This window comes from Falco peregrinus, chromosome 7 (assembly GCF_023634155.1).
Source record: "Falco peregrinus isolate bFalPer1 chromosome 7, bFalPer1.pri, whole genome shotgun sequence".
Classification (NCBI taxonomy): domain Eukaryota; kingdom Metazoa; phylum Chordata; class Aves; order Falconiformes; family Falconidae; genus Falco; species Falco peregrinus.
This window is the reverse complement of record NC_073727.1, coordinates 17,001,207-17,016,238: the sequence shown is the minus strand read 5'-3', so window position 1 is coordinate 17,016,238 and position 15,032 is coordinate 17,001,207. Positions and strand designations below refer to the sequence as shown.

General features: G+C 45.2%; 1 protein-coding gene across 1 annotated transcript; it reads left to right on the top strand.

The window, feature by feature from the left end:
- The first annotated feature begins 212 nt into the window (after window positions 1-212).
- On the top strand, window positions 213-14,968 carry HADHB (hydroxyacyl-CoA dehydrogenase trifunctional multienzyme complex subunit beta). Its single transcript, XM_055809857.1, has 16 exons — window positions 213-237; window positions 1,829-1,903; window positions 2,298-2,339; window positions 3,827-3,923; window positions 4,546-4,590; window positions 5,857-5,956; window positions 7,175-7,262; window positions 7,840-8,027; window positions 9,315-9,495; window positions 10,595-10,716; window positions 12,022-12,101; window positions 12,187-12,234; window positions 12,652-12,739; window positions 13,299-13,373; window positions 13,866-14,030; window positions 14,834-14,968. The coding sequence occupies exons 2-16, from the start codon at window positions 1,837-1,839 to the stop codon at window positions 14,867-14,869; spliced, it is 1,422 nt and encodes a 473-aa protein (XP_055665832.1). The 5' UTR covers window positions 213-237; window positions 1,829-1,836; the 3' UTR covers window positions 14,870-14,968.
- Window positions 14,969-15,032: the final 64 nt, after the last annotated feature.

The following is a 15,032-nucleotide window of genomic DNA, read 5'->3' as shown; positions in this document are numbered from 1 at the left end:
GCGCAGCAGCCGCCTCCCGCCTCCCTCGCTCTTTCGCGCTCACCGCGAGGTCTCGGAATTTTCTGGTCTGTACCGAGCGGCGGTGGAGGCTGGCGGGAGGACGGGAGCGCGGGAGGGCGCGGGCAGGGGCTACGGGACAGGCGGCGGGCACCCCGGAGGCTGCGGAGGGCGCGGGGTCCTTCCTGAGGGGAGGAGGCGGTGGCGGTAGTGCGGGGCGGTGCTGCTGTGCCGGCGGAGGTGCGTGGGTGGCGGGGTCTGCGGGGGGTGAGGGGGCCGTCGGGGCGGTCGGTTGGGGGTGCAGGGGAGGCGGGCAAAGGGTGAAGGTGGCTGTGAGGTGTGTGCATGCCGAGGAGTGGGTGGGTAGTGGCTCTGGTCTGTGCGTGGGGTGAGGAGCGGCTGTTGGGCAGGGAGAGAAGCGGATGTGTAGTGCGTGGGGGTGTAGCTTGTGTTCTCTGTGAGCGCACGGGGTGGATGTGCAGCGTGTGTGTGCGAAACGTGTGCGAGGGTCGGGGGTGTTTTGTGTGGAGAGGGGAAGGGCAGTAGGGGCTGCTGTGGAAGCGGGGCAGATCCTGCAGGCTCTGGAAGGAGCTTTGGCCGGTTCAGTTCGCGTGCTGTCTCGTTGGGGTGCCAGGGGAGCGGCTGACTTACAAAAAACATGGGGGATAGCGTGTGTGGTGGGGGGCGAGGCCGGTGGGTGCGTTGTGAGGAGAGCAGCTGTGCGGTGTGCAGGGCGTGGGTCCGGCTTGGGGACCTGGAGAGGAGGAGTTTTGTCAGTTGCGCAGGGAAAATTGGGGAAAGAAGTGTAGGGAGGGAGCTCAGCACGGGTGGAGGGCGAGCACTGTTGTAGGGAGGTGATCCAGAGAAGTATGCGTGGGAGGAGGTTTGATTTTTGGACCTTTACTGATGTGAGGGGCCTAGGTCTGGGTTTTGGGATGCCAACATAGCTAGAGCAGGCTGGGGAATGAGGAGTGCTGCGTGGCATGTTGCAGGTCCGGAGCTGTAGGGTGTGAGGTGTCAGAGTGGAAGGGGGTGGCTGGCAGCTTACACTGAGTTTTGAGAAACTGTAGAGACCTGCAATACCTGGGTGTGCTGGGCTTGGGGCTGCAGGTGCTTCTGCAACCCTTGAGGGGAAGTGTGTGTATTTTGGAGGAAGAGCGCTGCTTCAATGCCAGAAGAGTGACAGAGTGCAGTGGATGTTACTGTGAAGCAGCAAAAGAACGAGCCGTGAGATATGGGGTTTTTTTTGCCCTGGGCAGTAAAAACTGTAGTTGAGGATTTGTTTGTAGGGAAACCCTGTGCTGGAATTAGCTTCATGAAGGCTACAGAGGAAGTTTTTTGGGGTAGTGGATACCAACTTATTCTGCTTCTTGTGGGGCTATTCAACAGGGAGTTACTGAGGTTACCATCAATGGTTAAAATAAGAGGTAGCAGCATGAAATTGTGCCAAGGAGAATGCATCAGGAAAGTCACGCTGGTAGTGAGATTGGCTGGGCACTGGGACAATTTTCCAGTGGGGAAGGAAGTGGTGGAACAGTTACTGGGAGGGGGACTGAAAGCGGCACTGGCTGCTGTCAGTACAGTGCTGGGTCACTGGAGAGATGAGTATTTATTTACATGAACATTTGCAGGCCACAGTTGTAAGCCAGACTCCTTGTGTGTTAGATGCTGTTCAAAAAATGTAGTAGGAAGTATTCTCTGCACTGCTGCCCTTGGACTGTCTTTTCTTTCTACGCTTTTTTGGCCATGTATGAAGCAGGCAGATCGCTTAACCTGAAATTGCTCTGCATAGGCTAGATTGGACTAGGATCAGTCTTTCTCCATTTTCTAGATATCAAAATGAGTTCCATGCTGACCCATGCCATCAGAAACCTCCCTGCTTCCTCAGCATGGGCTGCCAGGGTCTGTAAGTATCTTTTAAGTTTATTAAAAGCTTGAATTGGTAGGTCATAAAATTCTGTTTTTAAGTCTTGGGTTTGGAATGGTTGCTTGTATCTGAATCTCTGTTCCATTGTCATCTTATAAAAACATGACTTCTTTTTTTAACTAGCTAATTCTGTTGTTGCTGTATTTGTCCCTTCCCACATCAGGTGTGGGAGGAATCTCATGTTAACAGGTAATGTGACCTGTGTTGTTTTTGTGAACAAAGTAAACTAATAAAGAGCTCACAGATGCTCTAGTGCAGTTGTCTTACTTTTTTTAATAGTTATCTTATTTTTTTAATAGTTCTTACAGAAACTAGAAATGTTTTTAACATTTCTTGTTTGACATAAGCTATTTTTTTCTTTCTTGTTTTTCAGTTGCTCGATCACTGAGCTGCTCTTCACCGTTACAAGCTGCAGGTAGAGTGAAAAAAAACAGGAAAAGCAGTGGGTCTGTGCTAGAGAAGACTATTTTTGAAGCTGCCACCCTTTTCCAGAGTCTCATTCCGCTTAAATCTCAGACAAGCGGCACAGACTGCTTTAGTTTGAGTGCTCAAAAACTGCAAACAAGTAAAACTACAGGCAAACTGCTGTTTGCGGCAGAGTCCCTTCAACCTCTGAATGCCCCTGGCTCTCAGCAGCTCTGCCCAGTCCAGAGCTGACGCTCCATTGTCACCTGACAGATAGCTATTTCTAGAACCTAAACAGAGAAGCTGAACTCGGGGTTTATGAACTGCCTGGGCATAACCAGCTTACTTGCCCAGAGGGGAGGGAATTGTCCGTGACAAGGAGGAGCTTGTGGAATTAGCTCTGAAGTCCAACAAGACCAGTGAGAGGCTCAGGTCTTGGTGGAGCTGCTGAACATGCACAGTTACACAGATTTTTAGCCATGGCACTTAGCGAGCAGTCCAGGTGATCTGGCATTCTGGGATTCATTGTGGGGGGTGGCTCAGGGGACTAATGCTTTGAGCTGCCTGGGGTTTGGAAATGGGCCTAGACAGCAGCTCCCCCTCGTCTCCTTGGCTCTGCACAGAAAGCCTTATATAACCCAAGAACAGTGCTGGAGTTTCATCCTAGTGCTGGCATTTGCTTGAGCACAGTGTTTCCTGGCCTTAATCTGCTTTTACGTGTCTCTGTCCTCCTGCTTGTAAAAGGAGCTGCCCCATATGCTCACTAAGATTTACAGGCCTCGTGGTATTAGGAAATTCTCATTGAAGTCTTTGTTAATCGTTACTTCAGAAGAGCTGTGTCAGCGGCCTGTTGAACAATACTCTTACCATGACATGCTTTGTCTTGAACCTGAGATGCTCAGACACCATACAAGAGAAGTAACAAGTTACCCACAGCAAATATATGCATTCTTTGTGCTACTGCTTTCCTCTGGGAGTGAAAGTTGACTTCCTGAACTGTTTTGATTACCTTGAATTATCTCACCTTCACTGTGCAGTAAGAGCATGTATATAGGCAGTTACTGTGGAAAGTAAGTTGGTCGCTAATTGAAGTCCTTGCTGTTCCCCAAGTGGGAGATCTTACTCACACTCTGAATTTGGTCTGCCTCATTCATATTGAAAGCTGTACAGCATTTTGAGAGGGATGTCTTCCTGCAGTATTCTTGTCAGTGGTAATAGAGACTGGGAGTTACGTGGCTTTGTTCTCAGCTGTACCATTGCTTCAGTGTAACTATAGATGAATCCCTCTGCTGATGGGGGATGTACCAAGTTGTTAAATCATGTTTCACACATCTCATAATTAGCCAGAGGGAGACAAGATTACAGCTCAGGTGTCCTACCTACCCTGCTTTTGACTTATGCACCAAAAGAGAACATTTTCCTGTTTTCTAGTAGTTTTTACAGGGTCTTACTTTAAGCTTGCTGGTATTCTTGTTAACATTACTTCTTTTTCGGCAGCCCAGCCTAAGAGTAAGAAGACCTTAGCCAAAAGTGGCACGAAGAATATCGTTGTGGTAGATGGTGTCCGTATTCCATTTTTGCAGTCTGGCACCTCGTAAGTATAAAATAAGAGGAAAATACATGCTGACTTGGTTAATTATAGAATCTCTGTGAAAAAAAATCAGCTTACTTGTTCTTTTTAATGTAGTTATTCTTATGCCTAGAAGTATGGAAGTTAGGCTGCTAGTTATTCCAGCTTACCTAATGAAAAAACGTGGTCTGAAGGTTAACCATGTATGTAAATTCTGAGAAGAACGAGGATTTGTGCTGCATGTCTAGAGGAACCTGCTGGTAAATTTACAGCAAATAAAGCAACAAGTTTCACAAAACTAGCAGGACAGATGCAGAGAATCTGCTGTAGACTCTTCTTGCTAGACTGTCATGCCACCAAATCCACAGCTGAATTAGAATCAGACCTAACTTTCTGAGGATGGCTAGGGGATTTCTTTATTCTGTAACTATTGCTTTCCAGTGGTTTTACTACAGCAATTGCATGCTGGCTTACACACCAATAGTCCTCACAACCCGGGGTATGAAATGTTTGATTATAAATGCAGCAGAGCATTTCTGGTATGTCACCAGTTCTTTGCCACTGATGTGCGCTTACAGTGGTGAAGTGGACATCTGTATCGGTTTCTGACACCCCTAAGTTTCTGCCTTTCTTCTTTAACTTTCAGGTATGCGGATCTTATGCCACATGACTTAGCAAGAGCAGCACTGCAGTAAGTAAATTGAACACTAGAAGGGCCCAAAAAACTTGTTGAGATGCTGGGGTCCCAACGCTGGTATGGTAGCTTCAACAGATTTGAAAGTCAAGGCTCTAGCTTTGTCTCAGACTCTGAATGACATGATCCAGGGCCTTAATTTTTCATGGTCCACCACCACCTTCATAGGTGGCTTAAGCAGTGGGGCTTACAATAGGCTTGTGCTAAAATGTGCTATTAGAAAGAGATGGCTTTGTTGTCCTGCTTGACAAACTTTAGTTTGAATTCTGACTGTAGTTTTCTAAATACAGAGGTCGTAGCTGCTGTTGAGGCATGCTTACAATTCATGGGAAAAACAGTCTGGGCAATGCAGGGAAAAACTTAAGTGGCAACAAGAATAACAAGCTAATTCTATCATCTTGCCTGTCCTTTCCACTCTGCAGTGATTTGACAAAAGCTGTAGGTTGTTAGGAGTGGGTTTGTTGTGTTGAGAAGCAGGGCAAAGTGCTGTTGAAAAGAGAGAAGGCTTTACTGGTGGGGAGGGAGATCTCAAGGCTCAGAGAAAGATCATGAGGTTGGTGCAGTTGTGCCAAATCTGAATGCCATGTTTAGCCACGGCAGGCTAATCTGCTTGACAGGCAGCATGTTAGTCGTGTGTGAGGGCTGTGTCCGGACATAGAGGGGGTTTTAATGTGCTGCAGAAGAGAAGTTACTGATTGAGGGGCCCTTAGTTTTGTTGTTATTTGGTGCTTTTTAGTGCATGAAACTGCATTTGTATCCCAGTGGCCTTAAATCACTGCCCGCAGTGGGATTTGTTGTGGTGACATGTTTGTCAAGTTGTTTTGGCAAATGATGCCATATGGTGAAAACACACTGCTTATTTTCTGTGTGTCTTTACTGAATTTTTAAATGTTCCTAAACAAAAGGTGATCAGCTTTAGCTCTTAAGGCCCTCTTCCTTTAAATTTTTGATGTCAGAATACTCCAATTTGGGGAAGATACTAACAGCCATTTTGGGGGTGGAGGGAGTGTAGAGCAGTTGCTTTCATGAAATTATGTAATAATTTATATTGCTATTATCACCATGATTATTTGCAGTCCATAGCAAATTACACTTTTCATTAAGTACATATGCATGCAAGATTTCTTCTTAACTAGGGGCAGAAGATGTGGCTCCATTGTTGCCTTGTTCTCCAGCCAAGCTGGCAGAAAGAGTATGTTGGAGGACTGTGATGTAGTTATTGCTTACATGGTGCAAATTCTTTTTTTTTATTCTTCTCCTCAGGGGGTTGCTGAACCGGACCAGTGTCCCAAAGGATGCTGTTGATTACATTGTTTATGGCACAGTTATCCAGGAGGTGAAAACGAGTAATGTTGCCAGAGAGGTAGGTTACTTGCAGCATTTCCTCTGTGAGTCTGATTTCTGCAGCTAGCATGAAGATGACAAACACTTGGCGCAAAAAAAGAAATTTGCAGTATTATGGTTTGTTTAAACATGATTTGCGAGTATGAACTAGTTGTGCAGTATTGTATGTGTCAACTGTATGGGACTCTCCCTCCTGTTGAAATCTGCTGTAGATCAAGTGTATTTTAATGCAGTGAAGCCTCTACTTGATTCTTCCTTGAGAGGGAAGCTTTTGTTAGTGATTGGTGATCACTCAGCTCTTAACTGATTTAAATGCTGGCTTGTCCAAAGTACTTGAGAGGACTAGAGTGTGCTGTCATAGATTACTGTGGTATTTATTTATTTTATTGGCTGATCAGATGCAGCTTTTGAATGATTTGAAATGGAGTAGCTTACCTGCCCTTTTTTCGGGCAGTTAGAAAACACAATTTGCATATTATACACAGAAAGAAGCTGGTCTACTGCAGTAATGTTACGGAGGCAGCATGTGATTTTCTGTAATCTGGAGCTTCTGATCTTGTTCTCTGCAACTTGGCAAAACCATGATGTAACCTGGGCTGGAACGACTGAGGAGGTGGTTATGAGGCTGTCCAGTTCCATCAGCCGTTTTAGCCTTGTGTATGCGAATACTCGCTTTGGTCACCTGCCAGTCAGATGAGGCTGTGGTATAATTTTAACTTGGGAACAACTGTTGAACTTTAAACCAGTTGGCCACATCTCAACTAGGGAAGGTCTTGCTGTGGGCAGCTCTCTTGTGGTAGGAGGCCGTGCTCTCAGCTGCATCAGATTGAGAGGCTGTGTTCTGAACTGCAGGAAATGTTTTCTGTACTGTGTGAAGCAGGTCACGGTGCCTTGTACTGAGGGGCTCTAAATAATTCCCTTCCTATATTGCCTTTGCAAATAAGGTGAAGCAAAGATGATGCTAAGTAGTTGGAAGTTCTTTTGAAATTGTGAAGTGTGCAGTTAGTTTGTCACTTTATTAACGGGGATGGCCAGTGACTGTCTGCATGATGCAACTGAGAACCTTGTTTCCTCCTGTTCCTGGAGTCTGGGGAGGGGATGAGTAGTTGGCTGAATGAAAACTTGATGTACTTGTTTTCAGCTTAGTGTGGAAAGGTGTGTTGCTGGGCGGAAGGTAGTTCTGACCCTGTGGAGCAAAAAGGTGCTGGTTTTAACAGCCATTCTTTGTTGCTTATAGGCTGCCTTGGGAGCAGGTTTCTCAGACAAAACTCCAGCCCACACAGTCACCATGGCTTGCATTTCTTCAAACCAGGCTATGACCACAGGTACGTTGGCTGGAAGAAGCTATGGGTTTGGGAAGGAGCTTAGCAGCTCCTCTGCATACCGTGTCTAACTTGCAGTGCTTAGTGAATATAAGTAAGCATCTGAAGAAATTCTGGAATGGAAGTTTTTGAACCAACAAAATATAATATGAATCAAGTGTCTGCTGTAGACCTGCCAGCAGCTTGATAACCCTTTGCCTTCAGCAGTAGTCTCTGCTCAGTGTCTACTTCAGCTTGGGAGGTAAAGACTCCATCATGATAAGGAAGTTGCTACCTTTCAGGCTACGTTTGTTTTTGACTTAGCCTAAACAGAGCAAAAAAAATTGAGACCCGGCTACTGTCTCAAATTGCTGGGGATGTTCTTCTCCCAACTGCTGCATGTGACAAAGAGAAGTAGAAGCAAAGTTGTAAAACCAGCATGATTCAGAAAATGGCTGTCTCTGTTAAACATGTGTTGTATAACTTGGCCAAAGCCAGAGGCTGAAGAAGGAAATAAAATGTAGTAGTATCCAAAGCACTAACGGGCTAAGTGTCAGTTCTTCCCACAGCTCTCATGGGAAACTCTTGTCTTGTTCTGCAGGCGTGGGTATGATTGCAGCTGGACAGTGCGATGTTGTGGTAGCTGGGGGTGTGGAGTTAATGTCAGATGTTCCCATTCGTCACAGTAGGAAGATGAGGAAGACTATGCTGACTCTTAACCGAGCCAAGACGTTAGGCCAAAAGCTCTCCCTGATTTCCAAAATTCGCCCTGACTACTTCGCTCCTGAGGTAATTTTTTTCCAGACATTTAGATATTTAGCTAAACTGTTTTCTAGGGAGGTGTAAAACAAATTGTCTTAGGTGATTTTTCTAGCCTCAATGGAGAGGATTTAAAAAGTGTAAGGTGGCTGCTTGTGGCTTGCCTTTTATTGGATCTTTGTCCTGTGCTTTAAGTTAAAACTGCAGTTGATTAATGGATCTCATAGCGTTGTGACTCTCTGCTTTGTTGTCTTGTATGTCTTCAGTAAACCTAACTAAATTCAAAACCTCCCTGTCCTACAACTCCTAGACAAACTGCTGGAGACTGCAAAAGTAGAAACTTTTTCCCCCAGAAATACAAAACTTATGCAAGGGTCCTAAAGGATCAGCAGAATTTTTTTTCCTAGATAATAGAAGTAACATGATTAATATCAGAGAGGAATATCCTTACTATATGAATAGAATTGTTGTTTGATTAATGCATCTTAAATGTGCCTTATGATTGCTGTTCCTGGCCAAACCCTGCCAGGTGCTAAATGTGTTCAGCTCCCCTGTTTGGGCCCTGATGAGAATCTGCAGTCTGCTTGTTAAAAGCAGGAGTCTGCTGTAGAGGGAGCCACTCTTCTTTGTCTGGCGGCATGAGGGGGGTGAATTACTACGTGGTGGAGATGAGAAGGAAAAGCACTTCTCTCCTTACCATCACCGAACTCTTCACAAGAAAACTGTGTGTCTGCGCTGCTGCTGCCTGCCTTTAGTGTGAGTGCAGTGAAGCACAGTGTATGTACAGCAGAGGTGAGGTCCAAAGTCCAGCAAAGATATGAAAATTGCAGATTTAAATGCATGCAGGGATTTCCTGTGTGCTGCTGGAAGAGTGAAAACTAAGCTGAAATCACCTGTCTCTGGTTTTTCTTGAGGAAGTATTTGACAGGGAGTTTTAAGGTCCCAGGATATGTTGTTTCACTTTAGCCCAAAAAGTCTGTTCATCCTTCAGAGGGGGTTCCTTGTTCAATGCAGAAGGCAGCTGCTCTTTTGTCTGCACGTGCAAATGCAGTACAGTTCTTGAACCCCTGCAGTAAGCAGCAGTCTGGACCTCATTTTTATGCATTTTTTTTCTAAAGTCTTTGAAAGTGATGCTTCTTCTAATATGTTTGCCCAAGTCACTGTGTGTTAATTGCATAACTAATATTAAACTGCCCTGCGTAATAAACAAAAGGGTTTCACTGGCTGACTGTGCAGGGCTTAACCAACTTCTGAACTGTATGTAACTGCTCAGGGATGGGTGTTGATGTGTGCTGACTTTATTTTTCTGTTTTGTAGCTCCCAGCTGTGGCAGAGTTCTCCACCAGTGAGACTATGGGGCACTCCGCTGATCGTTTGGCTGCTGCCTTTGCCATTTCCCGTTTGGAGCAAGATGAGTATGCCCTCCGTTCACACACACTAGCTAAGAAAGCCCAGGATGGAGGCTTGCTACTTGATGTGGTACCCTTCAAAGTGCCAGGTAAAAATGCATGTTTCATTGTTAGCATTCACTTCATGCAATAAAGAAATACTTTATTTAGTAAAGGAGGGGAAGTACTGGGGTCAGATTCATAATGTTCTGTATATCTGATATGGATTTTAACTCGTGAGAGACTGTTTCTCCTCGGAAAACTACTGACATAGGAGCATGTTTCTAAACATACACATCTAAATATATAAACATATACTTAGTTACCTAAATATTGTAATACCCATCTTGTATCCATGCTAAGTGGTGATACAGCAAGGAAGATCAGAACGGTTGGACCAAGAATCCCCCTGCTCTTTCAGTCGGACAAGAGAACCCATGTTTATAGCCCAAATCACTAACAATGAATAGAAAGCCTAATAAAATCCTGATCTGATCAATCAGACACTGGATAGGAAGAGCTGAAATGTGTTTATCTTGGTAGACTCCGGTTCACCAGCCTCACAGTCATTGCTCCAATATGAAATAGTTTGGGGAGAAAATTTAAGCTGTCCTTTCTGTGGCCTGATTTCTACCCTTATCCCCCATCAGCCAGTGGACATGCTTTGGTGTAATACCTATCGATCTGGGGCACTTTTACTCTGTACTTAGTTTCCTAGATTCATGCTTACATACAGTCTTTATACTAAAATCGGTAATTTTTGTTAACTGGCTTATTTAAGCAGCTGGTGTAGTTGAAGGTGTATACATTTGGTTCTTCCTAGTGCTCTTACTTCCTCAAAACTTGGCACATAAATGTATACTGATTTAGGCCCAGTTCTCCCATTTAGGCTTTATAATCTGAATTTAAATTCTTTAATCAAGTGAGTTTTCCATGTACTAATTTTTTCTTAGAGTAAATAGATAGCAGTGCTTCATTTTTGCAATCTTCAGAGAGAAAGTGATGCAGCTTTAATTTTTAAGTGGTATTTTTTTAGCCAGGTTAAATATGCTGATACCATGAATGGATTTTCTGTTTTTTCCTCTTCCCACTTCTCATAAAAAGCACAGTTTTCCGATTGTTTCTTTTCCCCCCCCTGGACTGCTGATGTGCAAACTCATGTATATTGCTGACTTTTGTAGTTTAAATATTTTTTTTTTTCATCAACAGGCAAAGATACAGTTACCAAAGACAATGGGATCCGTCCTTCCTCACTTGAGCAGATGGGCAAGCTGAAGCCAGCTTTTGTCAAGCCCTATGGAACCGTCACAGCTGCCAACTCCTCCTTCCTGGTAATGTGTGTTCCCATCCCTGTGAGCCAGAAGGGGAGAACTGTCTGGTTTACCCTCTGCCTCCCATAGGTGTGTAGGTCAAGCTGTTACAATCTGTGGGAGTTAGTTGTCCCCTTTGTAATGTCACCTGCTTTCAGATTTTTCAAGGGTAACTTTGATCTGTATTACCATCTGGTTATCTTGGGTACTGGATTGTTTCTTTTTAAAATCAATAATTAAACACCTGAAGTCTTGGTCTGTGTTACCTGTTGATTTTTCTGTAGCTGCCTTATAAGGGTTGATCATTCAAAGGCACATGTGAAAATTCTGTCCCAGATGGGATTGATCACATTTTAAGTCTAGAAGTTAGTAGTTTTAGCCTAAACTTGTCACTTTAAGGCTTGCCCTGCAATCCACAGAGAGGAAGGAGAGATTTCTCTAGCACATCTATGACGAGCTCTCTTTTGCATATCCTCCTTTTTCTCTCTTTAGCGCTTTTAAAGGAAGCTTTTTTAGATGCTGAAGTTTTAAGGTAGTTGTGTAAATTAGGTGAGGTGTATCTGAGCCTTACAGAAGGTGATTGCCACTGGAAGTCTCCCACAGAGGGCTCAAGGTGGCGGTCATGTTCCTGCATGCGGCCCTGACCGGTTCTTGTGTATTTAAAAGGTTTTTCACAGTTTGTGATGAGCATTTCAAAGGAAGCAAGTAACTACTGCTGGAGCTCTTTCAGCAGCGATGCTATTTAATCCTTAGCGTTCTTGGGGACTTAAAAAAGCCTGGTAATGGCACGGCCTTGGTGTTAGGAACAGCAGAAATGCTGTTGGTGTGCTCTGTGCCACAGGTCTGTAGGCGAGCTTAGGCTATTAGCCCCAAATAAGTGGTCATGTGCCAAAGCTGTGATGTTCATCTTTGCAATAATGTGGTGAGCCTGTGGCTTGTGTCATCCCAGAATTATACTCCTGTTCTGGGACGGAGCCAAGTAGACAGGTGAGTGTTTGGGGTAACCAGCTTGTTCTCAAGAGAGGCAGGGATTTTAGGGATTTCTGTCCTGTTTGAAACCAGGGGGAGTTGTGGGTCTGAACTCTAAGGAAGTGCTTCAGTAATGTGTGTGCTAACACCATTCGGAGATCATCCATCTATCTATCCATCAGCTCTGTCATGCAGAGTTGTTCTTTGTCCCATATCATAGGGGGATGTCCTGGAAGCTCCGGTTACATTTGGGTCCTTTCTTGCCAGTTGCTCTGCTGGAGGGCTGTCAGGCTCATTTTGTGTGCAGGGTGTGCTTGTTCTTCAGGCAGTGATCTTGCTTTTGTCTGCCTGTTTCAGACGGATGGTGCTTCAGCAGTTCTGCTCATGTCTGAGGAGAAGGCTCTGGCAATGGGATACAAACCAAAGGCCTACCTAAGGTAAAAAGGGACTACTCTATGTGGCTTCTGAAGTTTGCTCTCCCTTTCTTCTCTTTCTGTTGCTAACAGCATTTCTCCTGTGCAGGGACTTTGTGTATGTGTCCCAAGATCCAAAGGACCAGCTGCTTCTGGGGTAGGTGGTGATGATCAAGAACATGCCCTAACAGGCCGTACTAGTGTGACAACTAGCCTTGACTTGCTGTTACATGTTTGTGTTTTGTGAAGTGTATCCTGAGAGATTACATCTCTTCAGGCTTTCTCGGAAAGGTGTGAGAGCCGGTGTGTTAGGTGTGACTCAGGATGGGGAAGTGGCTAACATGGGAGAGCAGCTGTGGCGGAAATACCCACCCTCATTTGCTGGGGGGCACCTTGGTCTGTTGGTACTAGCAGTAGTTACCTGGGGTTGTGTTTTAGTTGGAGTGTGACAGGCAGAGCACTGTACCATGAACCCTAGAGAGAAGGAATGTAATGTGGGTCACTGTGGAGAAGGGGGATGATGGTATGAGGAAACGTATTCACGCCAGAATTCTGTTTCTTAACTCTTCTTCAGTCCAACATATGCTACTTCCAAAGTGCTAGAGAAGGCTGGTCTAACCATGGCTGATATTGATGTGTTTGAATTCCACGAAGCTTTTGCTGTAAGTACTCTGAACACTAAGGATGCCTTTAACTGTAAAATGTCATTCTGTGGACATCTACTTTCGTGTTGGTGAAAGGTCTCAAGACCTTCACTAAATGTAGATAGGTGTAATTCTACATTTATGTCTAAATATAAGTACTGTATATATTTTAAATGCTACATTTTTACATTGACACAATCTATGCTAAGTGGCTTACGTTGCTTGAAGTCACCAAAGGAATACTGATTGTTCTAAAATAATACTTTAAAAAAATAAACCTTGCTTTCCCAAGACCCTTGTATGAAGGAAACCACTTCTGCACATCATCTACTAATTGGATTGGGGCTGTGTGTTACTGTGGTGACGTGGCTTGTTACTTGGACAGCGTCTTTTTCTAGTTAAGGTTGAGCTAACATTAATTGACAGGGCTGATCCTGTCGAATGCTTTTTTAGTTGGCTGTGTTGGTTTTGTGGCTGTAGCTAGCCTCAGGACAACTCCTGTTTACTAGCGCTGTCCATAGGCTTTCCTCAAGGTCTGCCATTATCCTTGTTAATGTTGCCCTCCTCTCCCTTCCAGGGGCAGATACTGGCTAACCTGAAAGCTATGGATTCGGACTGGTTTGCACAAAACTACATGGGCAAAAAGTCAAAGGTAAGACACAGTCAGGACACTTTTATCTTTAGTTTAACTTTAGGATTAATTTAATTCCTCGTTGCAGCAGGATGGTGGTGGTGCTGCAAAGCAGGGCTGTTGTGTTCTGTGAGGAGAAGCAATGTTTCTTGAATTCTGGGTTAGCAAATCCCGATGTGAGGAGTTTCTTTGGGAACAATGGTGCTCCCATTTTGAGCAGGAGGTGATTTAGAACCGTAATGGTAATTGTTGGAGAGGAGGGAATAAAAAACAGTGGGAGGGGCTCAGTCCTTGGACATGCTTTCTAACAGTGTGGAGTATACCTGTCTGGCTGCAGGTGATGCAGTAAAGCCTTTAGCACAATTTTGTCCTGTTGTCAGGCTCTTTTACGTGCCAAGGAACACTTCATACAGCCAGCCTGGACTGTTGTAGGTTTGGCGTTGTCATGAGTAGGTCAGGCAGTCTTCTTCCAGACAGGTGATTGTGTGTCCTCTCCTCTGTGTGCTCTTGCAGGTTGGAGTTCCTCCTATGGAGAAGTTCAATAACTGGGGTGGCTCCCTCTCACTGGGACATCCTTTTGCTGCCACCGGCTGCCGTCTTGTAATTACTGCTGCCCATAGGTTGAGGAAGGAGGGAGGACAATACGGCCTGGTTGCTGCCTGTGCTGCAGGAGGGCAGGTAATGGTGCTGTATGGTCTGGCCCTGTTCCCTCTGCAGAGGGGCAGGAATTATGTTTCTGATCCTGTTGGTACTATGAAATCCTGTCTAGTTACACCGGCCGTGGGGGCACCTCCAAAATCCCATGGCACTTGGGGGTTCATAATACCCTCCGGCTTGGCTGGCTGCCTCCTTGTTGAGACTGAGTTCAGTGAGTTCCTCCTGCCTTGTCCACTTCAGAGACTCTCCAGCCTGCCTCGGAATCATCCCTGGGCAATTAGCCCTCATCAGCCCGTTTGGTACAAAAGGCAAAGAGAGATTTCAGCCATGTTCTGGGGGTTTCCTTTGGTGACTCTCAAAGACTTCCCAAATTGTGGTTTCTGAGGATCGTTTTTCTGATCTGAGGAAGAAGGGTCTTTACAAGAAAAATGGGGGTGAGACTCTTCCTTACAATTCTTGAGGCTGTGGATGGGAGCCATGGTTCAGGTTGCAGGGACTGGTGGGGACCTAGCAGGCAGGGCTCGCCTTCTGTCACCTGAGGGCACTGGTCCTAGCATTGCCTTCACCCTCGATTCCCAGTTTGGCCCTCAGGACAGCCTGATGCATTACTCAGGGTAGACTCTGGTGCCTTGGCCAGCCTGAAGCACATCTGTGCTGTCCCGAAGCTGTCAAACCACTGTCTGCAGAGCCCTCTTAGTGAATCAGCTCAATTTTCATCTTCCCTTTTATTTTATGACAGTTGGGAGATGGGCATCTCCAGTTGAGTGCGTGTCTGTAATAATTAGTCTTTTCTGTGACTGTTCTCTTTCTCTCTCTCCTTCCAGGGGCACGCGATGTTAGTGGAGCTTTACCCTCAGTAATGGGACAAGGGACTGCTGAGCAGGTTATTCATACGTCCTGTGCCTGGCAATGCCATTTCAATGCACTAATAAAAACATACATACAGTCCTTCTCAGAAAGGATTTTTGGTGGCCTTTGTAAATACCTTTTAGCTACTCAGCTGGTAATTTTCAACTAATGAAC

Coding starts and splice junctions, on each gene's coding strand:
- HADHB (XM_055809857.1), top strand. CDS start 1,837: ATGAGTTCCATGCTGACCCATGCCATCAGAAACCTCCCTGCTTCCTCA. Junction 8,028..9,314: donor CTGACTACTTCGCTCCTGAG/GTAATTTTTTTC, acceptor TCTGTTTTGTAG/CTCCCAGCTGTGGCAGAGTT. Junction 13,374..13,865: donor ACATGGGCAAAAAGTCAAAG/GTAAGACACAGT, acceptor GTGCTCTTGCAG/GTTGGAGTTCCTCCTATGGA.